This window comes from Gobius niger (genome assembly GCF_951799975.1).
Source record: "Gobius niger genome assembly, chromosome: 6".
Taxonomy (NCBI): Eukaryota; Metazoa; Chordata; class Actinopteri; order Gobiiformes; family Gobiidae; genus Gobius; species Gobius niger.
In genome coordinates, this window is record NC_136857.1 from 4,810,755 (window position 1) to 4,834,957 (window position 24,203).

Sequence of the window (24,203 nt, forward strand, 5' to 3'; positions counted from 1 at the left end):
AAATAATTAGCTCGTCTTCATGGAGATTTTGATTAAAGGCAGCCAAACATGCCATTTTAAGGAGCATTATGTAACTTTTAATCCGTAGAAATAAAGGTTGATATTAGTGCCTGTTTGACCTTTCAGTGACCTTTAGATATAACATACAAGAGATCGATGATGAGCCATTCAGCCTCATTCATGTAAAACCTGTGTTTTTACATACTGAGATATGTTCTTACCTGAGCTTAGACGAGTTGATGCGTTCCTGTCTGGTCTTTGTGCGTGCCCTCAGACACGCAAAATGACCAAAGGTGTTGTTAGCATTTGGCCTCTCCCAGCATATTCCTATAGCTCCAAACGGGGTGATGTTGGAAGCGACCAAGCTCTTTTATGGGCACAAAGACCAGACATGAACCCATCAACTCGTCTAAGCTCAGGTAAGAACATATCTATGTATGTAATCATAATTTTAGTTTGTATTGCTTAGTTGTATTTAATTTTTTAAACATTTGCCTTCTATATTCCCTTGATTAAGTTAAAAGACCATGTACATTTCATAGAATGTGGTGTGTGTGTGTGTGTGTGTGTGTGTGCGTATGTGTGTGTGTGTGTGTGTGTGTGTGTTTGTGTCTGTCTGTCTGTCTGTCTGTCTGTCTGTCTGTCTGTCTGTCTGTCTGTCTGTTTTGTTTTTATGCTTTGTCGATATCAATTGTCCTGTCCTGTCATGTATGGTTTTAAGTTGAAATTTAAAAAATAAAGATAAAAAAAAGAACATATCTCAGTATAGAAAAACGGTGGCCTGTTCCTTTAACATGGCTCCTTCGAAGCCTTAAAAGGGCAAAAAGGCTGGAAGTCCCGCCCTCTTGAATGAACCGGCTGCGAGCCTCCACAGAGCTCCAGAGCCTGTCAATCATAGATTCAGGCTTCAACTTTTTTACTGCTGATGTACAAAAAAAACAATGTGCTTAAAAATATGATACCAAGCCCATCGGCGTCACATGGGCTGTAGAATTTTTTAGCAAAAAAGAAATTCTTTGGAGCCATGCTTTTAAAGGGACTAGATGCAAGTTGGCCATTTTATACTCACTACTGCCACCTCAGGTCATACATGTAACTGCACCTTCGATTTTAAGCTCTTGCATGACGGCAATTCTGACCCGAAGTAACAACTTTTTGACAGTGCAGGATTTTAGAGACAGTTGTGGTGAACAGGTCTGGGCTCATTCAACATGAAGGGGGAGGAAAATACTTAGTTTTAACATTTTTGAACTCAATATAGTCCCTTTAAAGGAGGGGTTTTATGCTAAATCGACTTTTTCAAGCTTTACATCATGTTATTATGTCATTCCCTCATTAAAAACATGCCTGAAGTGTTGCCTTGGCACATTCACGTATTTTTGAGTGATCTGTAAAAACTCTGATGGCGGCCATTTTAGGGATAGGTTTGCCTGAGTCCTCCTAGGAACACCCCCACCTCCTGGAGACGCCTCCGAGCTTTCATCACCAGCCGAGTAACCGACCACTGCTCCTCAGCAGAACCCCCTCCCCACTGATGCCACAGACAGCGTGTGGAGGGGGCGTGTCGGAAAGGCTCAGAGGTTCTTAAAGAGACAGAGGCCTATTTCAAGACATTCACTACAGCCATTTTGAGAGAGACATTTTATACAAGGCAGTTATTCTAATTTACTGCATTTACAGACCAACAGAAGGTTTGTCATCATTGTAGTGTGATATAGACTGGTGCTGTGTGATGGTGCTAAGCATAATACCCCCCCTTTAAGCAGTGCAAACGAGGTCCAAACTACATAGGAACCCTGTTTAGCAAGTGTCTTTTGGAGTCTCCCCTGACCACCAGGGGGTGGCATCACGGCAATGTTAGATCCCTGCGCTTTCCTCGCCCATTGCCCAGCGGCTGTATGACTGGTTACATGCAGTGTTTACTTTCCATCACAGAGCTCTTTACGACTCGGACACTCTCGAATCAATTTTTTAAAGGGTTTTTGTCTGGACAGCCACTGGGCCACGGAAAGGTCAAATACACATAACCTTTCCCCCCGCATAGACAGTTACATAATGTACCTTTAAATTAGGAGCTCATCAAAACCCATTCTGTCATTACTCACTGCAAAAAAAATAAAAAATAAAAAAGTATGTGAGGATGTTCTATTGGCAACAGCACAATCCAAAATGTTACGCAGTGTGCCTTTAAAGATAAACCCAAAGTCTATTCATCCATCAGTGGTTTGTTTTCTAACAATCTGCGTTTTCTCCTGTTGCACGTGATGCCTTAAATGTAAAAGTTAGTCCTGCCAGCCCCGCGAGTGCGCGTGAGTGCCCGGCGCGCGGTGGGCGGTGATAGGCTGAGGCCGGTCCAATCACCTACAGCTGTGGCACATCCTCACAGAGCCCACAGCGGAACACGGTGAGTGCCTCCTCTGCTCTACCTGCTCTCAAATTAGCTCGAAAGACACTCGATTAGACATCCAACCCTGCCCTCACTGTCGACGACGTGGCCTCCATATAATGTATCTTAATGAGACGTTGAAATTAGATCTATTTTAATTGTTTTGGAGGCTTCACTCCGCAAGCTAACCCCCCGTACAGCCTGGGATTGCGCAGCTAACAGCTAACTAATAACTGTCCTAGGGCATCACACACCGGTTTACATGAGCTTTAGGGTTATGCTTTGTGTCCTTTAGTAAGAGGGTGGATCGTAAATACACGCTTGCTACAGGTGATTAAAGTTATCGCCCTGTGTGTCCTTTTAAACAGACCGTAACGCTGTGGATGTTTTAGTTTGGCCAAAGCTAGCGGCTAACGTTAGCTTCAACGGTAATGCTAGCTACACAGTGAGCCGCTTTAACTTGTCTCCCGCACTATTAACATTAATTTCTGCTTATTCTGTCACGGATAAAATGTGAAGTCGTTCTGGAAACCTGTTTTTAAAGGATATTTCACAACACGATCACTTAAGGCTCAACTCTTCCCTTGATGCTAACTGTGTGCTAAACATTTGGCTCAATCGTAAACACGCTAACTACTATCATATGCGCGTAACTTGTTAATCTTTGTATTTTATCCAAACGATTGCGCGTGTCACACTACTCGGACATTGTTGCCTGTGTTTTTTTCTTTCTTTAAAACACTGTGGTTAAAGTGAACTCCTGCAGCATTAGGAAACTAATAGCCACACCCTTCCTTTCGAAATCAACCCAACATTAGCCGCAAGTTCATAAATGTCTCTCAAAGTTTGCCTCTGTTCACGCGCTGGTTCGTTGTCAGTAAATACACTCGCATTATCGTGTGTTGTGACAAGTTTCTAGTTTCAACAAAATAATAATTTAGATTTCAGCCTAAAAAGTTACAGATGTCTTTGCCCCCTTCTGGCCCTGTGAAATATTGGCACATCCTCTCTCAACTTTCTGAACTCTAGGCTGGCCCCCATCTGCTTTCCCTATCTCAAAATACAACTCCTTTTTTTTTTTTTTTTTTTTTTTTTTTTATAGTTTGTGTTCAACTCTCTGCGTTACGTCATGGTGTTTAGTAGCAACAAGGTGTTTGGGAAAAAAAAGTTTTATTTGTTTTGGGACATGTGACAGCTTGCCTCCTGACTCTCACAGTGGATGAGCTGGCAAAAGGAAAATGTCGCTAAACCGATAACAGATACATGTTAGCAACCCAATACGTGGTTTTATATGAGAATATGTTGAGCGTTTTATTGTTATAGCTTATTCATAGGTTGTTATGCTCATTTTTTAATCTTTATCTTGCTGCAGATCATTGACCACTTCCCTCAGCGTTTACCTGTTTGCTGGCTTCAGTCGAGCTGAGGATCCAGATGTAGAGGGATTTGTCTTCTGAGGCGCTGTGTACATAAAAGGTAGGTTGTAATGTGTTGTACACTCTATTCGTTGTTGTCATTTTTAAAAATTTAATTGTATGTTTAGTTTTCTGGTTTTGTTGGTAGTACATTTTTTGTAGATGGTCCATTATCAATTAAGTAGTTCTCATTATTCTCTCACTTGGGCTGCACCATGTGCCACCGCACAAGTGACGCAATGTCCGTAATATTTTTTTATTTTATTTATCTTTTATTTATACAGGTTCTTCTCTTAAGACTTAATATCTCATTTATAAGAGAGACCTGTTTTAAACATATAAATTATAAGCGATATAAAAGGTATCGCAATATAAAAATATATAAATATATCGCAATGTCACTGAGGTTTTCCATCTGACGTTTCCATTTTTTTGTTTAGTTACATAAAATGTGCTTAAAGGGACTATACGGAGGTTAAAAATGTTAAAATTATGTGTTTTCTTCCCCTACATGTTCCAGTAATGTCCTAACGTGTAGAATGAGCTCAGAACTGCCTCTAAAATCCTGCACTGTCACGTTGTTACTTCGGGTGGAAGTGCTGTCATACACGAGCTTAATATAGAAGTTGCAGTTACAAGTATGACCTGAGGTGACAGTAGTGAGTGTAAAATGGCTAACTTGCATCTAGCCCCTTTAAGTCCAGTTTTAGTCATGATTTGTGCAGGCCACACCCTATTTAAGGATGGCTTCTCATTCACAAAAAACATTTTGCATGACGAAGGCCACTGGCCGAAACGTTGCATTAATAAAAGAACACTGGTGTTGCAAGTATACAGTGTGCGAGAGATTTTTCCTTTTCTATATTTGGCCTTCATGCCTTCTCTTACGCACCTGTTTAAAACAAAGGAGATGTGCGAAGTAAACCTTCTTTAGTCATGATTTTCCCCCAATTATTTTTTTTCCAAAGACAAAATAAATCTGTTTTCGATTTTTGTATAGAGTTAACTGAATATACAAAGGTTTGCTATTGTAATAATAATAATGTCACGCTTCTGCCTTTTTCTTGCAAACTTCTTGTAAGTTTCTATGAAAGCTGATGGAGAATTCAGCAGATCTTCTGTAAATAAATCGATATTTTAATATTACCCGCTGAAGCAAGTGGAGATTGTGAAATGTAGGGCATGAAAGCTTCCCGAATGATTATTTACTCCATTTCCTTTTTGTGTTCAATCAAAACTAAAGGCTAGCAGCTAGTTTTCATGTTCGTAATACTGCTCCAACCCGTTATTTTATTGACTTCCCATAATATCACCTATTTTTGACACTCTGAAGTATCGGTACCAAAGTATTGCAAAAGGTAGTGCCAGTTCTGGTGTTAAAATGCAATGCTTGCTCAAACATGTTATATACTGAACTAATTTTAAAGGTAAAGGGAAATGTCTGTATAATTTATTCACATGTAACAACCATTTTCATAGGGTGAATAATAATGAAAGCAATAAAAATGAGCTTCATCATGTTTTATTGCACGGATTGGATATTGAGGCCCTGACATGTAGAGCTTTAATTATAAATTGTGTAATAACTGTCCTACACATGAATGGCTGCGTGTTGACGAGTGCTGTGGGGATGCATTGTTTAGATCTGGAGTAGAGGAGGGTCAGCACAGAGGCTCATTGTGGAGTCTTTGTGGGTTTCTGCTGCTTCATACATTGTATTTAGAATTGCAAATGTCAATCGAGGGCGACAGAGTTCTTCTTGTTTTATGTCCCTCCACATCTGACAAGAAGCCGTTCAAAGGCGAGTTTAATCTGGAACACTTGTATCCCACGTGTAGGGCGTATTTGCATTTCATATTAGCCCTCCCGCTTATTCATGTTAATTGAGTGGACGTCAACAGTGTTTACAGTCGGACTTGTATCGTAGGATATGAAACCGAAGGGGATCTTTGTTAGATGTATCTTTACTTTTCCCGTTTGAGTGGCTGAAATTAGAAAATCTGTCTGCAAGGAACTACATTTCTCTTTGAATGTTGTAATAGCAGTGAAACCTGCTATTCTGGGTGTGTAGACTAGATCTTTATTGATATTTTCTACCGTTCTTTCCCCCCCACAGTTTTCCGTGCTGTCCAGTGTCTGTGGTCACGATGCGCGAGTACAAGTTGGTGGTGCTGGGATCTGGAGGAGTGGGGAAATCTGCACTGGTAAGACCCCTCCCTTTTAGTACTGCAAATGATTCTGGACGAAAAGTAGAGGAAAAGTACCATTTTATTATCGTGTGTGCAGATTGAACCAAATTTACTAAACTTTCTGTTTTCTTGGGCATTGATTTATATCTTTGATTACTTGATTTAATCACATCACATCTTTGTAAAAATTAGGGCTGGGTCAAATAGCGGGTCGGACTTGGATCGCAATACTTTGTGCTGCAATACCAAGTATCGATGCTTTTTCAGGTATCGCAATTCTTTCAATACTTGTGTTTGGAGGCATTTTTATCCTGCACTCCTTTGTTTTCCAGTAACAGCACTTTGTTTCATTTTATGTTAATGCACTTTTCGATCTTAAAGCAGTACTAAGTAACGTGTTTACCTTAATAAATCCTTCCCGTAGTCCCTGTGGGGGTAATACAAGTGTTCATGGGATGATTGGAGGGTCTTTCATCTCCCCCTGGTGTCTCTGACCAGAAAACCATGTTTGCAACTTGACTGCCACCGGTGCGGAGAAAGCAATACACACTAATGGAATCACGAAGAAGAAGCTAACAGGCTAACGGGAAAAGCTAACTGCGGGCTAACGTCACTTTAAACAGTATTTACTGCCAGGTTTGAGTGAAAAAAAATATTTCCATTGTATAATTGGATGCACAGTATCCCTCTCTCCCTTCGCCTTTCCTGTCAGCGTAGTATTTACTCTCCAAGACAATTAATAAGTTAAAAAATCGTAACTTGCTACTACACCTGCAGTTGCGCTTATGGCCTCTAGGGGGAAGAGTTACTTAGTACTGCTTTAACACTTAAACTGTCAAATGGCATTGGACACATGACTGTTTTCTTTTTACAATTTTTACATGTTACAAATCATAATTACTTATTGTATCGCAATACGTATCGGATCAGCCCCTGAGTATCGTGATGAGTATCGGATCTTGAAAAAAGTGGATCGTCCCAGCCCTAGTAAAAAAATTTAAATATTTTCTGCCTTTTCACTTTCAGACAGTCCAGTTCGTGCAAGGCATTTTCGTGGAAAAATATGACCCCACAATAGAAGACTCCTACAGAAAGGTACGCTAGAACTCTGTATTTTCCATGTAACTTTTATTCTAACACATGTAATAAACGACTCTCTCATTTATTGAACCAGCAAGTGGAGGTGGACGGGCAGCAGTGCATGCTGGAGATCTTGGACACAGCCGGCACCGTAAGTGCTCTTCAACTTCAAGTGAACAGTGTCTAATAACCGAGGAGCTTGTGTTTACTGAGATGGCAAAGATTAAACAAGGATCAAAACGGTACATTTCAGATGTTTGCAGATGGTTTTTATTTAGACGGGGACAGTGCACAATTTAACATTGACCAAAAGGAAAGATGCATTGTATTGTAATGCTAATTTCCACCTGTAGTCTCAGGGCAGGTTGATTTTACAGTACAAAAACTGATTTTAAATGTAGATGAATGCTTGACCATGGATTTATACATTTTAACATCATTATTAACATACATTTAATTTAAATACATTTGGAACATTTCACATTTCCTAGATGTTAAAACTATGGAGTCTTCAGTTTGACCATGAGAAATCCTTATAGAGACAGAAGTTTTGTTGTTTTAACCTCTTAATCCACATTGAACCGGGCACATTTTGTCCAGCTTTACCCAAATCTAAAAGCTTCTTGAAAAAAAAGTGTATAAAAATGAAACAAAAAAGTGAGAACAAAAGCTCCGAAAGTGACAAACGACACAAGGAAAAAGATTTGTTTAGATCAGTTTGGTAGTTGGTAGGTCTTAGCTTTCAAAAGAGGCTGTTTGCTCCAGTTGAGAAGCTTTTAGTTTTGGGTAAAGTCAAACTGGAGAAAATGCACTTGTTTAAGGTGGGGGTTAAAGAGATTACCTGAATAATAGCAGTTTTGGTTTTATCCCTGATGTTTTCATTTTTAGTGGATGTTTTATATGTATTCGTTCTTCCTCCTGGGGTCTCATTTCAAAAGCTCGCTCTGGACAAAACGAGGCCAAAACTTTGCGCCAAAGGTGGTATTTATAGAAAACGCGAACTACATAGCCGCCGTACGAGGTGCACACTTTTCAGAAACACTGCTGAGATGAGGAGAGGCGAGGGAGGAGCGAGGGGAAGCCAGTTTGAGGAAGTCATGTTTGGTCACTTTGGCATTTCTGTAGAAAATAAAGTTCAAATGAACAAGATTCGGATGAAATGAGCAACTTCGTATGTTTGTGACAGAGCACAGACAGCGTTAGTATATAGCCTCTCCTCCTCTTCTCTATGGCCCCAAACGGAAGTGAAGTCAGAAGCTACCAAGCTCTTCCACGTTTCCCAATTCACTACTTGCACATGACCCATAATGCTTTGCACCTTGGGGGGTAGCTGCGACCTGGAGGCCTTTGAGTGCGAGTGAAGCTACAGCCAAACAATGATGCAAAACAACTTCTGCTGTGCTCGTAATGGCTCCAACAATCAAAAACGTAATCCGGAACTACACAGCTCTGCACACAAGGTTAACGAGAGCTTTTTTCCCCGATCAGTTGATAAAAAGGTACAGATTTTCTTAAAGGGGGGTATTATACGTATTTCTGAGTAATCTGTAAAAACTCTGATCGGCCATTTTAGGGATAGGTTTGCCTGAGTCCTCCTAGGAACGCCCCCACCTCCTGGAGACGCCTCCGAGCTTTCGTCACCAGCCGAGTAACCGACCACTGCTCCTCAGCAGAACCCCCTCCCCACTGATGCCACAGACAGCGTGTGGAGGGGGCGTGTCGGAAAGGGTCAGAGGTTCTTAAAGAGACAGAGGCCTATTTCAAGACATTCACTACAGCCATTTTGAGAGAGCAATTTTATACAAGGCAGTTATTCTAATTTACTGCATTTACAGACCAGCAAAAGGTTTGGTCATCATTGTAGTGTGATATAGACTGGTGCTATGTGACTGAAAAAAGCATAATACCCCCCTTTAAGTTTAGTGGAATTTATATTTGATTGACTGCGGAATTCTTCCGCAGTCAATTATTGGTTTTCATGTTCTTTATTATTATTCCTCTTCCATCTTTTTCCCGATTTTCTCCAGCTTTCAGCACCTTCATGCTTTGTGCAATTTATGCAAGTTATGCATCAAAATGTTCCGCATGTTGAGGAGAAGGGTGCTATTACTTTTGGGACTTCTGCAACTTATGTTTTTTCCGCAATCGGCCGAAATGTCGGAGATTTTTCCCATTGACTTATAATGGGGCTGCCGCAAATCCATGCTTTTCTGCACTTTTTTCTGCATTTTCTGCAATTTCTGCACTTTGTGCATGTTCAGCTTCTGCAACTTGTGGGTTTTGAGAAAAAATTGTCCTTCTGCAGTTTTCCAGTTTTTTTATACAGGAGTTTGAAATTTTTGCATTGGTGTGTATGGGGGAATCCAGCCAATCGGGAGACTCCGCCTTTCAGCCAATTGTGCAGCTTCTGCCAATCAAGCACTTTCAACAGTTTGACCAGTTTATGGAATATAAAAGTTTATGCAATATTAACAATTTATGCAAAGTAACCACTTTATGGGATTTAACCAGTTTATGCAACTTAAGAGTTTATGCCATTTAGGATTTATGAATTTTAAAGAGTTTATGCAATTTACATAATTTATGCAAATGAACCCATTCATGCATTTTACCACTTTATGCAGTTTATACAGTTTATGCAACATGACATTTTATGCATTTTACCAGTTTATGCAAATTTGATCATGCAATTTGAAGAGTTTATGCAATTTCTGCATTCGCTTTCTGCATTTCCGCAGTCAATCGCAATGGCGCAGCCATTGCATTTCTAGTTTTAAGGTATTATTAGTCCTAAGCATGTCGATTTTGTAAGCAGATAAAAAGGGGAACTATATTGCAAGGCGTAGTAATATTACTACGCCTTGCAATATAGTTCCTTTTTATCCATATTTAAATAAAAGCGACCAAGCTCTTTTCCCACACTCTCATTCGGGGCCGTAGAGGAGAGGCCAAATGCTAACGCTGTCTGTGCTCTGTTTACGTGACTGAGCGCACGCATAAGCATCAGACATGTACGCATCAACTCGTCTATAGTAAGAACATATCTGTTTTTTAAAACGGTGGCCTCTTCCTTTAAACGGGAATGATCCAACTCTGCTTTAATTGACTCATCTCTGGACATAAGTCTGACCAGCTGGGTTTAGGTCCAAAGCTCGGGTCACACGCCCTTCAGACACGATGTCGTCTTCACGCCCCGGCTCCGCTGCTCCACGTGAAATCAGTGAAAGAGAGATTGCGTACAGAGTTTTGTGTTACTTTCAAAGTCAGAGTCTCACCCAGGTTTTTAAATGAGAACCCTGGGCTTGTTTGAAGTGCTTACTAAACAACCTGACGTGAGTTTGTTCCTTGTGTCTGCAGGAGCAGTTCACGGCGATGAGGGACCTCTACATGAAAAACGGCCAAGGCTTCGCGCTGGTTTACTCCATCACAGCACAGTCCACGTTCAACGACCTCCAGGACCTGAGGGAACAGATCCTGCGAGTCAAAGATACAGAGGACGTGAGTGGGAGGTTTCAGTGGGTTTGACATAAAGGCTGTAGATTAAATTGTTTCAATACCTTTTTAGACAATTAACCTTATGATCAGTGTTAAGAATCCAGCAAGCAGGGATTCCACAGGGTAGTGAAAAGCAAAAATCAAGCCCTTAAATGTCATTGCATTGGATTCGAAAAGCATTAAATTGGAATTTCACTATCCACTCAATTTGATTGCGCAAGGCAACTTTATTTATACCGTGCATTTCGTACACAAGGCAACTCAATGCGCCTTACAAAAGAATGGTAAATGGTCTCAACTTATATAGCGCTTTTCCACCTACATTAGGCACTCAAAGCGCTTTACAGCAAGGATCCACTCACCCATTCATACTCTCATTCATACACCAATGTACGCAGACACTGGGGGCAATGTGGGTGAACTGTCTTGCCCAAAGACACAACGACAATGTGCACTTTCAGGAGGTGGGATTCGAACCCCCGACCTTCCGATCATGAGACGACCCGCTCTACCATCTGTGCCACTGTCGCCCGCTATGAAAATATAAGAAAGAAAGAAAATATGCGAAATTACAGGTTAAGTTAAGGCAAAGCACTTATATAAAAACATCAAGACATGGGAAACGCACTGTACACCTGGGCAGGCGCTGGAATTTTTTGTTGGGTAGGGGAGGGACGCCCGCCTGTCGACTGGAGGGTGGGGGAGTTAAAAAAGTTGGTGAACACAGACGCAGAGGGATTTGGGGCGTGGTTAGGGAGGGGATGTGTGTGCAGTTATTTCCATAGTCCTTGAAATGAATGTTGTGAGTGAATGTTTGTAAATATAGTCACAGAAGCGTCAGTCTGTATCTGGTTTAGCTCTGTGACTTGTTAAACAATTTTTTTTTACAGCATGCGCTTGTCAAAAGTAGAAAAGCTATGGTCTACAGATAATTCAGCTGCAATTTTGACCGAAATTTAACACAATTCTTTGCCCAAAAGTTGCCTGTCGTGTCCAATTGGGTTTTGAACATCAAAATGTTCCGTTTGATGTATTGTTTACAAATCATATCAAATTATACCAAGAACGTTTGCATAAGAATAGAATAAATTCATATTTTACTCTAGAATTTTTGCAAAGAATATATTTTTCTGGCCAGGGAAAACCCATGTGTGTCGTCAACTCGCTGTTAACATTTTAAAGAACAGTGACCTGTGCATGTTAATGAACACACATGGGTCTCGTGCATGTAAACAGGCCACACCGGATTGTAGCTGTGGGCTAATTTCCATCCGTCGTCCCCCATGTGCACTCTAAACACACTCTCATTCATCCTGGCCTATTGTACATGTTTTTAGTGGTAGGGGAAACCGGAGTGTGTAGGTTTCCTCCCAGTAGCCACGGAGGGAACATGCAAACTCTACACCGGAAGGGAAAGGGGAAAGTTTGGTGCAGCTTGTGAACGAGAAACTCCCCCAATAGTTGTAATTCTGTGAGATTTCTATCCTGCCCTGTCGCCAACTGGTTAAGTTCAACGTAAAGGATCTCCTTGGCGATGACCTTTGCTGCCGTTTACATAATCCTCCAGACCTCGGGCTGATGTCCCTGGTTACAGACGCTCTGTGGGGGGGCAGGAGAGAGAGCACGCGGGGGGGGCGTCTCAGGAACAGGCGGCAAATGTCAATGCTGTTAAGAACCTGCCACTTTCACTCATCAGTCATCTCACCAGAGGAGAGTGTCACAGTCGGATGATAATGTTTCCATTATGGAGACATGACATTTTTATAATTGTCCAAAAGTATTTACCGCACGAATAAAAGACTCAACCTCTTTTTTCATGCAGTTTCAGTACATTATCAGACCTAAACGCTGCTGCTTTCGCCTCGGTGCTAGAAAGGGGATTACCTGTATTCCACACATTATTTTATAGGAATCGTATTACGCAAAAATGGTCTTTTAATTAGAGGTCGACCGATGTGGGGTTTTCTAATGCTGGTGCCGATTTCTGTGGATTTTGATTGGCCAATGCCGATATGCACCGGCCATATTATCCTGCGTATGATGCTTCTAAATGTTTGTGTGAGCGTCGAACTGTGACAGCAGGGGGCGCTTCATTAGGAGCGTAGAGCTGATTTATTCAGGACATTTTTGTTTAGCAGATACTTCAGAGGAAGCTCATTTTATTGAGAGCACCATTAGCTCCTGACTCATTGCAGAAGCTATTCTATTTGAAAGACATGAATCAGTGGATCAGTGGAAGTCTACAACATAAAATATATAATGGTTCATCATGTTTCTCCGCTCCCTGGAGGCCTAAGAAGTTGTGGAAGGATATTTTCAAGCCCTGACTGAGCTCTTTCCAATGCAAAAGAAACTCTTATCGCTTTCGGTTTCAGAGATGGCACCCTTTTAGTGGCATAATGTCGGCCGATATAAATTCCCAAATATCGAATGGGGGATAAATCGGTCGACTTCTGCTTTAAATAATATAATTCCGTTCCCTCGTCAAAGCATCTGACATGATAATAGAATTTCACTTCATTAACGCTGCTTTGAGTGATCATCTTTACTTTGATCATTTCTTCTTCTACTGTTCAACTGCTCCCACTCGTATTTACAGCGGTCGATTCTAGTATCAGAATAGGTTTTATTGCCATTGTTACACTGCAAAAAGTAAGTCTTAAATGACTTGAATTGAGGAAATGTATCTTGTTTTGAGCGTTTTTCGCTAATTTAGACGCTTTTCCTGATCGGACCAAGTTTACTTTGCTTGTTTGAGGACATTTCAGACCAGTTCTAGGGTAAATCTCGCTTGAAATAAGAAAGTAAAATTTCAAATGAGATAAGAACAATTTTCTTACCCCATTGGCAAAGAAAATGACCTGAAATAAGAACAAAATGTATTGAAACGAGTCGGAAACGTCTCAGAACAAGTTAAATAATCTGGGACAAATGCCCAAGAACAATTTACCTAGTCAAAACAACTAAAATTTGGATTATTGTGCTCAAATTGAGATGTTTATACTAATCTAGTTAATTACTTTTTGCAGTAGGAAGTCCTGACCAGCCCAGTCACTCCTTACTTACTGTCCCATACATGAGACATAATAATAATAATAATAATACATAGGTCTTATATAGCGCTTTTCAGGAAACACAAAGACGCTTTACAAGTGAGACAGACAAACAAAGATGGCAGAGCTATTGTTGGTTGAGCTGAAACAGGTGGGTTTTGAGCAGTTTTTTGTAGGTGGCCAGTGAGTCTGAGTTTCTGATGTGGATGGGGAGTGAGTTCCAGAGGGTGGGGGCGGCGATGGCGAAGGCTCGGTCCCCCAGGGTTCGGTGCTTTGATTTGGTGATGGGTTTGAGAAGGTTTAAGTCGGCAGAGCGGAGGCGACGGGATGGGCGGTGGCGTTGTAGGAGGTCTGTGAGGTATGGGGGGGCCAGGTTGTTGAGGGCTTTGTAGGTGATGAGCAGAACTTTGTAGTGGATGCGCTGTTGTACGGGGAGCCAGTGAAGCTGTTGGAGGACGGGGGTGATGTGGTCTCTGGAGCGGGTGTGGGTGAGGAGGCGGGCGGCAGAGTTTTGAACATATTGCAGTTTTTGTAAATCAGAGGAGGGGAGACCGTACAGGAGGCTATTGCAGTAGTCGAGTCTGGATGTAATAAATGCATGGATCAGTGTTTCAGCAGCAGATGTGGAGAGGGTGGGGCGGAGGCGAGCAATGTTACGGAGGTGGAAAAAGGCAGTTTTGGTGATCTGGCGGATGTGGGGCTTGAATGTGAGTGTGGGGTCGAAAATGAAACCAAGATTTCGGATCTGGGGAGAGGTGGTTACTGTGTGGCCATCGATGGAGAGATTGAAGTCTTGGGAGGAGGGGAGGAGTGATTTGGGACCAATGACGATGATTTCAGATTTATTGCAGTTGAGTTTGAGGAAGTTGGTGCTCATCCAGGATTTTATTGCAGAGAGGCAGTTTGTGACGGTGGATACTGTGGCAGGAGTGATGGATCTGGTGCTGAGGTAGAGTTGTGTGTCGTCTGCGTAACTGTGGAATTGTAGTCCATGATTATGAATGATAAGTCCAAGGGGAAGCATGTACAGGATAAACAGAAGGGGACCAAGCACCGAGCCCTGAGGGACTCCATGGTTGACAGATATGGAGTGAGACGTGCAGTTGTTGATGGATATGAATTGAGATCTGTTGGTGAGGTAGGAGGTGAACCAGGAGAGAGCTGAGCCAGTGATGCCGAGGTGTTGTAGGCGTTGGAGAAGGATGGAGTGGTGGATGGTGTCGAAGGCGGCGGAGAGGTCAAGTAGGAGGAGAATGGAGAGGGAACCAGAGTCGGAGGCGAGGAGGAGGTCGTTTGATACTTTGAGTAGTGCAGTTTCTGTTGAGTGATGAGTGCGGAATCCAGACTGAAAGGTTTCGTAGAGCTGATTGGAGAGGAGGTGATGTTTTAGTTGGGAGGCGACCGAACGTTCCAGGATTTTAGACAGAAAGGGAAGGTTGGAGATGGGGCGGAAGTTGTTGGGGTTGTCAGGATCCAGGCCAGGTTTTTTAAGTATTGGTGTGATGGCGGCAACTTTGAAGGAGGAGGGGACTGTTCCAGAGGTGAGAGAGGAGTTGATGATGTCCATGATGAGTGGGCTGAGGCAGGGAAGGCAGAGCTTGACCAGTGCAGATGGGATGGGGTCCAGTGGGCAAGTTGTGAGGTGGATTTTATTGAAGTGGTTAATGAGGTCAGATTCTGTGATGACTGATAGGGAGGAGAGAGTGGAGTGAGATGGAAGGAATGAGTCAGGTTGAGGGTCTGTACTGGGTGAGATGTTCATGGTGAGTTCTTGGTGAATGTTGTCAATTTTGGATTGGAAGTAGTCGATGAAGTTATTGCATTTGTCCGTGGTGAAAGAGTGGGTGATATTGTCAATGGGTTTGAGTAGTTTATTGACTGTGGCAAACAGAGTCCGGGGGTTGGAGGATCCAGAGTGAATGATACCAGAATAAAAAGCTGTGCGGGCAGATGTGAGTGCTGATCTGTAATGATGAGTGTGGTCCTTGTAGGCTTGTAGGTGTACAGTGAGTCCAGTTTTCTTATATCGGCGTTCCAGTTGTCTGCGTTCTTTCTTGAGTTTGTGGAGTTCGGGGGTAAACCAGGGAGCAGAGCGGGAGAATGTGACTTTTGCAGTTTTAACTGGTGCGAGAGTGTTGAGGCTGGATGTGAGTGTGTGATTGTAGTGAGCTACTAGGTCGACGGTGGAGTTTTCGGGGGTGCTGGGTATGGAAACTGTGTTAGCAATTTGGGAGGAGAAAGAGGTGAGACAGAGGGACTTTAGGTTTCGGTAGGATATGGTGCGTGTCTGCTTGAAATGAGGGCTGGGGAGGTTGATGTGAAATGTTATGGCGAGATGATCAGATATGGCCAGGTCTGTGTGTGAGAGAGTGTCAATATTGAGTCCAGTGGAGCAGACCAGGTCCAGGATGTGTCCACGGGTGTGGGTGGGGAAATTGACATGTTGTATGAAGTTAAAACTGTGTATGATGTCCAAGAAGTCCGTGGAGGGTTTGGAGGTGGAGGAGTCGATGTGGATATTGAAGTCACCTACGAGTAGTATGGTTGATGAAGTTGAGCAGAGTTGGGTTATGAATTCTGAGAAATCTGACAGGAAGGAAGGATTGGGTTTGGGAGGGCGATAAATTATTGAAATAGTCAGAGGAGTGGGGCCTAAGAGTTTAAGTGAGAGGTGTTCAAAAGAGGGAGCAGGTGGGATGGAGAGAGGGCGGAGCTTGAGAGTTTGTCTGTGGATGACAGCAATACCCCCGCCCCTGCCTTCAGGACGAGGTTGGTCCATGTATGAAAATCCAGAGGGGGTGGCTTGGTTGAGGGAGAAATAGTCGTGAGGTTTTTGCCAGGTTTCAGTTAAGCAGATCAGGTCTAATTGTGAGTCCAGGATGAATTCGTTGAGTATGGGGCTTTTATTGTTGAGGGATCTTGTGTTCAGTAGTCCAGTTTTGATAGCCTCTTGTTTTGAAGGAGGTGAAGCGGAAATGGGGAGAGACCGGAGGTTGAAGTGGTTCACGTGACGCTGGCACTGATGACGTTGTGCGTTGCTGTAGAGACGCCGGGACGCGGAAGAGAAGCAATGAGGAGGTGTTTTGTCGTGGCTGTTGTTGTTCCCGGTGGATATGTGGATTACATTTCTGCGGGAGCCTCTGTGGATGTAGCGGTGGCGTTGAAGTAGTCCGAAGGTTTTTATTTCAGCGGTGAGCTCCGGAGTAGGCGATGGGTAGCGGTTTAGCTGGAGTAGTTGTTTAGTTGAGTACCGGAAAGCCATGAAGTTGATAGTGGAGTTTTGGAGTTGTGGAAACAGGATGGAGAGCAGCAGAAGAACCAGGACCAGGTACTGCATCGTCCGGGAGGGAAGGTTGAGTCGTCTTGGGCCAGGAGAAGTTAGCGTAGCCGCCCGAAAGCGCGGGTGTTAGCCCGGTCGATCCAGCGGCGTTGCCAACTGTACAGTCCGTAGTCCCAAACGCAGCCGAACCACACGGGTCGGGTCCCTCGGTAGCAGAGACGTGCAGGTGGACAGGTCCAGGTAAGTGCTGAATTTGATGGTTAAATGCGAAGCTTTGATTTGATTGTCCGGAGGGAGAAGCGGCAGCCAAATTGCGCCAGCGTCCTCTCCACATCCGGCACATGATTTCAGATGATTAAATGTCAAATCTCACTGCTGAGGTCCCCAGAAGTCTGCATGTCAGCCACAATTATGTTTGCTGTCATTTTTAAGTTACAATATGTAAATGTGTACCAGGGTGGTTCTTATTTTTTTGACTTTTTTAATCTTAACCTTTCACCCCTTCAATACTACTACTTCTATTTTAGGAAGAACCATTATAGGCCAGACTTGACTGAGACTGGATGAGGTTTAGGGTGCGCTCAATGAAAGAGAATTTTGCCATTCACTAACAAGGACCACGCCACAACAGAAGGTGCGATTAAAGAATTATGAACAGTGAGTGATCTGTGATGGCTGGGGTGAGGCTGTGGGTGGGGGCTCTGTCTCAGGAGTGGACCCAGCTCTTCGGGAACCCCCTCCGGAGCAGAAGAAACGGCGCTGAAGTTAAAAGGGGAGGGAGGGGCAGCGGCTTACTCAGATCACATAAATATACCAGGTTGGTTGGGATAAATGGGGCATCTGGGTAATTAGAGGCGTGGTCAGGTGAAGACAGGTCCTGCTCCTGAACTTAGTCAATAAAATGTTAACTTTATTAACCTCTTACCACCCGCCTTAACCGAGTGACTTTACCCAAATCTTAAAGCTTCTCGACTGGCGCTTACAGCCTATAGGCCAGACTAACACCTCATTTGAAAGCTAAGACCTGCGAAACTGATCTAAATGGATCTTTTTCCTTGAGTCGTTGTCGTCACCTTTTTCACTTTTTTTTTCACCTGATTTTTGCCGCTAATTTTTTTGCGTTTTTGTCACCTTTGTTACTTTTTGTTGTACTTTTGTTGATTTCTTTTGTGTGCCCTTTTTGCTGTGTTTTTGTCACATGTTTGTGTTTTGTTTTTGTTTTTTTGTCACTTTTTTATATATATATATATATATATATATTTTGTGTTTTCACATTTTTGTGTTTTTTTGTGTGTTTTTTTGGTCACTTTTTTATATATATATATTTGTGTGTGTGTTTTTATCACATTTTTGTGTTTTTTGGTCACTTTTTAATTGTTTTTTGTGTGTGTTTTTATCACATTTTTGTGGGGGTTTTTTGTGTTTTTTTTGGTCACTTTTTAATATTTTGTTTATCACATTTTTGTTGAGTTTTCATCCTTGTTCTTTTTTCCTGTTGCTATTTTGACGCTTCTTTCAAGAGGTTTTTAGATTTGGGTAAAGCTGAACTAAAGAAAATGTGCTTGGTTCATGAGGTGTTACGAGGTTTATCCCCACCTGAACTGGGCACATTTTCTGCAGTTTGACTTTGCTCAAATCTAAAAGCTTCTTGAAAAAACTACAGTAACTAAAAATTAGCTGAAAGTAGGTGCAAAAAGTGACAAGAACGGCACAAAAGAGCAACAGAAAAGTGACTGAAACGCAGCAAAAGAGCGACCAGAGAGTGACTGAAAAGTGGCAACAAAGTGACAAAAAAAGAAAAGTAAATGTTTGTAGACCTTAGCTTTCAAATTGGAGAAAAAGCACTTGGTTAAGGCGGGGGTTAAGAGGTGAAATACAGCGCTGATTATTGATCACTTAAAAGCCACAACTGGTTAAAAGCAGAACACTCTAAACGTGCATCCTACTGATTAAAACTAAACTAGGACACTGCTGTTTAAAAAATGTTCAAATTAAGTATTTCCCTCCCCCTACATGTTCCAACAATGTCCTGAGGTGTAGAATGAGCCCAGACATATCCACCTGCCTCTAAAATCACTCAAAAAGGTGTTAATTCGGGTCCAAAGTGCCTTAACATAGAAGGTGCAGTTACACGTATGACCTGAGGTGGCAGTAGTGAGTATAAAATGGCTTTAAATGTGAAATGTATCGACAAAACAAGCCCTGATGTGGACGATCTTCCGACAAAATAGAAATAAGACCCGCCCAAATGTGTAGCTTTAATATGAAATGTGTTTCCTTTAGGTTCCCATGATCCTGGTGGGAAACAAGTGCGACCTGGAGGACGAGCGCGTGGTGGGGAAGGAGCAGGGGCAGAACTTGGCCCGTCAGTGGAGCAACTGTGCCTTTTTAGAGACTTCAGCGAAATCAAAGATCAATGTAAATGAGGTAAGTCGCTGCGCCCCGAAGACGAGACGATCCGCAGCCAAGTTTAAACGGCTTGAAACGCACTCAACGAAAGGGGGTTTTTGTGTCCAGATTTTCTACGACCTGGTGCGGCAGATCAACAGGAAAACGCCGATGGAGAAGAAGACGAAAAAGAAGTCGAATTGCACGTTGCTCTAAAACCTCCAGTGCTTTAGGACAGGTGAGAGGACGGGGATACAAGGGGTTTCTGTGGGGCAGGAGGAGTTATTGTGTCAAAATGATGAGCAGTAAATGTCGATTTAAGAATAATGAAAGTGAAAAGGACAATATTCCTCAATTTCACAAACCCCTTAAGGTCATTAAAAATACTAAGGTCCAAATTACATTCTATAACATTCTGTGACGAACTCCACGTCAAATATAGAAAACTACACACTTGGCTCGAGCGGCTAATGGATACAGATGACATTTCTGGAATCGCCCATATATGGTCATGTTTGAAAACAGTTAAGGGGGAAAACAATTTGGAGAAAAATCTAAACTTTCTCTAATTATTCAAAAACTACTTTAACAAATGCTGAATTATGAATTTAGTTTTCGACTAAATAAAGATGCAAAGACATGGAGAGGAGCAAAGTGGTTCAATAAAATACATACAGTGGGGAAAAAGTTTCACATCACGTATTGGATTTTGGCCAAATACTTTTTTCCCCCACTGTAAATAATGGAGAATGCTAACATGATGCTACATGTTGGCATCATGCTAATGCTGACGCTAGCTACGACTGCCGTTTTTTCCGCTTCTACTGAACAATCTGCTGTGAAATAAAATATCCATAAGGACCCGATTTGGACTTTGCTTTATGTGTGATAAATAAGTTCATATTCCACCAGAAAATGGCTAAAAAGAGTGAAAAATTGTGTTTCCCAAAAGATTCTAAACAAGTCTTTCTGACACATACTGAGATCATTTTTTTTTTCTTCATATTGAAAATCGACCATATTTACAGACTATAAGTCGCACCCGCCGTTTTTGTTTTTTTCATTGCAGTAAGAGTAACCTCCAAGTTTCTCACTCCTTCCTTCCTGCTGCTCGATTACCGTTTTTGGTACATGTGAAATTAGTATTAGTCACAAACCAGTGTTAATTTCGACGACTAAAATATTTAGTGATATTTAAAAATTGGACTAAAACTAAATTGGACATTTTAGTCATAGTTTTAGTCTCATGAGAAACTTTCAGATATTTTAGTCGACTAAAATAAGACTCAATAAAAATGAAAATCATCCAAACTTCTATTGACCGTCTGGCAGAGAATTTACATGATCTGAGGCTCTTTCAAAGGATCAGCTCTGAGCTTTGTTCATGAGGAGCAGCTCCATGAAGCAGAGGAACAAGATTAAATATGATTATAATGAATATTATCAATGCAAAGTCGACTAAATTTGTCTTAAATTTAGTCGACTAAATTTACCTGCAATTTTAGTCGACTAAAACTAGACTAAAATTGAAGATATTTTTTTGACTAAAACTAGACTAAAATCGAATTACATTTTCGTCAAAAGACTAAAACTAAATTAAAATATGTTGTCAAAATGTCGCAAACCCAGCCAAACTGGAAAAAAGTGCGACTTATAGTCCGGAAAATGCGGCTTTCTCTGCTGACATCATCAGTGACATCATCTGGAGGCAGGAAGTGATCGAGTCAAATAAGATTAAACTAAAACTAGTGATTTTAAGTGTAAATATACAACAACGTAATGTGGTGCTGTTGTGGCTTAAGGTGCCAGAACAAGAGGAATGACAAAAGAGACGATAAAATAAGGTTTATCTGATATTCACAACAACAGTTAGACATTTGTTTATCGTTACTATGACAACAGCTACAATGGAAATAGATGGGAATCTAACCTCCCGCCTCCAGCTGAGCCCGGAATGTTTGCAAACAATTAAAGGGTCTTTAGATTTATTGCATTGGCTTTGAAAGTATTGAAACTGGGAATTAAAATTGTGGTAAAAGCATTTTATGGAGGAAGAGTTTGTAGGTGTTACAAAAGTAGCTTTGTTTTATGAACCCAAACATTCGTGACACGGGAAGTTGGACACGGATACAAAGAGGTAGAAGTGATCCAAGTCCAAAACGGAAGTGAAATGTATGGCTTCACAGAAATAAGTATATAGTAGTAAAATCTTGATATAATTGTGTTTACTGTCAGTTCTGCCTATTCTTCTTTCTGCATAAATGTACATGTCTATATAGCAGATACAGTGTGACATGCTCTGGACATGTTCCTGTAGTGGAAAAAGCCACAGCCTGATTTACAGCTTCGTTTTTTTAAAGCAAGGCACTGGTGTAGTGAAGGAGGCAGCGCCATCTGCTGTTCAATACCAAAATGGCCACTTTCTCTATTTTGCCTCGTCTCTAACTTGATGTTAGATGTTAGAGAGAGATTTGTCATGAACCTTATACTTTGATACAGAGAAAGTGAACGTTTCCAATCCAACTTCATTTATATACTGTATTTAATAAGAGTTTAATAATAAGTGCTGCACAGACAAAGATGACTCACGTTTTATAGGCACAGGGAGAACATGCGTCTCACAGAAATTGAAAACTAGTTGTTAAATATTTTGTTTACTTTAGGTGCCAGTGATTTCTTTTTTTTTCCTTATCCCTTAAATGAAATTTCAATTAGGATGACAAATCTCAACTCGATTGAAAAGAAAATAAACAAAAAAAGAAATCAAGAAAGAAAGTGGAATAAAATAATGGAATGAAACTGGAGAGAAAAACAATAAAACAGTAATTATTAATATTATTAACATAATAATAATAATATAATTATATTAATAATGGTGTAAAGAAAGGAAAAACAAAACAACAAAAAACAACGACCATGACATCCCTATGATTATTACTGCTATTCATAGTGCTAAGTGTAACAATCCATTTATTTAAAAAATAATTTTCTTTTACTATTATTATTATTTTTAGGGATGCACCGATACCAGTATCGGGTATCGGGCCGATACCACATGCTTGTACTCATTCATGAGGTCCCAATACCAGAAACCGATATCATTTGAAGTGCGTCCAGCGCAGCTACGAGGCGCAGCTACGAGGCGCACCTACGAGGCGCAGCTCTCAGCTGAGGAGAGAAGAAGCAACAAACTGGAGAATTGTTTAGTGTAAATCCAATAATCCACATAGAGCTGACTTTATTACAGACTGCGCTCTTTAAACCAGAGTCTGAGCTGGATTTAACCAGAGCTTAATGTTGTTAGCGCTGCAGCGTCTGCAGTGTTTACAACATACAGGCTAACGATGCTAACTCGCGGCTAACAGTTTTGGCCATTCTGACGCCGTTTTATGCCCAGGGGTTTATTCATCTGAAAAACTAACCCAGCGACTGAAAAGTCCTCAGAAAATCCAAATTAAAGACATACAGCATGTTTATATTGAGGGAAAATGAGCTGCAGCAGAACAATGAAAACGCTGTAGCTTCTCGCTAAGTTACTACAAACACACGAGAAAATCTACAGGAGCTGAAGTAAAGACGGAAAGAGACCATTTAAGAAACATCTCAATACTATTGTTAAATAAAAATACATAAATGAATAAAGCTCAGGCATTGGGAGCTTTTGGACATGGGCTTTTCTGTCTATGATGGACAGAGCAATAAAAATAAAAAATGTTTTTGAATGAAAATAAAATAAATAAATAAATGGCATCAGAACAATTCCAATATAACTGCTCTTAAATGTGTCGCCTACTTTACTTAAGGAAATGTACATGAGTCAATTTACTAATTACAAAACAATCTGCTGTGAAAAAGTAAGAATGTTGAAGAAAATGCCTCGTACTTAAATGAGCCTAAAGGTTAGTATCGAGGCTGAATTCTGTTTGTTCTTTTTTTCCCCCAGAAACGTGTTGAACTGTTTCCCAGCGGACTGTGCCAGCGTACGCTCTCCAGAACACACATTCGGAAACGGCTGACGGATTAAAAAAAAAAACCACTCGCTCGACGGCAGGAGAAGGGCACACATACGTTCTCTGCTTTTTTTTCTTCTTTTTTTAAAACGGCAAAGAAATTCTCCCACTTTTTGTAACGTCAGCCTTATTGACAACCGTTTCTCCTTCTCTTTCCGAGGTGTCTTGCTTCTGTTGAAATCATTTATGTAAAAAAAAAAAAGAAAGAAAAGAAAATACAAACTATGAGGAGACCGAGGGTTATTAAACAGGAAACGACTCGGATGCTAAAGTGATGATGACCTCTGGCGTATTGTGAAAATGAAAAACCATGTGAATCGTTGGCCTTGTCATACATAACTGCACTAACCGTCTCAAAGGTATCATTATTAGTCGATGTTACTACTTTAAGAAGATGTGCGTCGATAACATCTTTTCCTAAGTGACTTTGTTTTATATTCTGAGCTGCAAGCCTTCCATATTCCCCATAATATATTATTCTTCCTTCCATTTTTTGCATAATAAAGCTGAGACAGATGAGTATTTTATAGATGGGGGGGGGGGGAGCCGGTGTGTGCGATTTTGTCTTAAGCTTAAATATATTGTACTAAACCGATTCTAACGTCGCTTCTTGTGTTTACCCTGTCACAGATGATTTTCCAACTTTTATGAATGATTAAATTTTAGTACATTTTCATTACTTTGTGTCTTTTATTCCTTTTGAGTCTGAAAGAGGAAATCGATGTGTGATGTGAAAAGATTATGTGGGGAAAATGGGGTGTCCGCTTTTGAAGATGTGGGGTTTGTTGAATGCGCTTTTCACCACAATGATGCGAAAAGGGAATACAGCAGTGCCGGATCAGGGGTGGAAAAACAGCCCTGGACTCTGACCAGCCTGGCCCAAATTGGCGTAATTGTGACACTTCCA

At 41.3% G+C, this 24,203-nt stretch overlaps 1 protein-coding gene across 1 annotated transcript; it reads left to right on the plus strand.

Moving 5' to 3' along the window:
* Positions 1-2,334: 2,334 nt before the first annotated feature.
* On the plus strand, positions 2,335-23,975 carry LOC306964740 (ras-related protein Rap-1b). Its single transcript, XM_079558859.1, has 9 exons — positions 2,335-2,404; positions 3,759-3,862; positions 5,918-6,005; positions 7,017-7,085; positions 7,165-7,221; positions 10,428-10,568; positions 19,182-19,325; positions 19,416-19,524; positions 23,230-23,975. Exons 3-8 carry the CDS (start codon positions 5,949-5,951, stop codon positions 19,500-19,502), a joined length of 555 nt encoding a protein of 184 aa, XP_079414985.1. The 5' UTR covers positions 2,335-2,404; positions 3,759-3,862; positions 5,918-5,948; the 3' UTR covers positions 19,503-19,524; positions 23,230-23,975.
* The last annotated feature ends 228 nt before the right edge of the window (positions 23,976-24,203 follow it).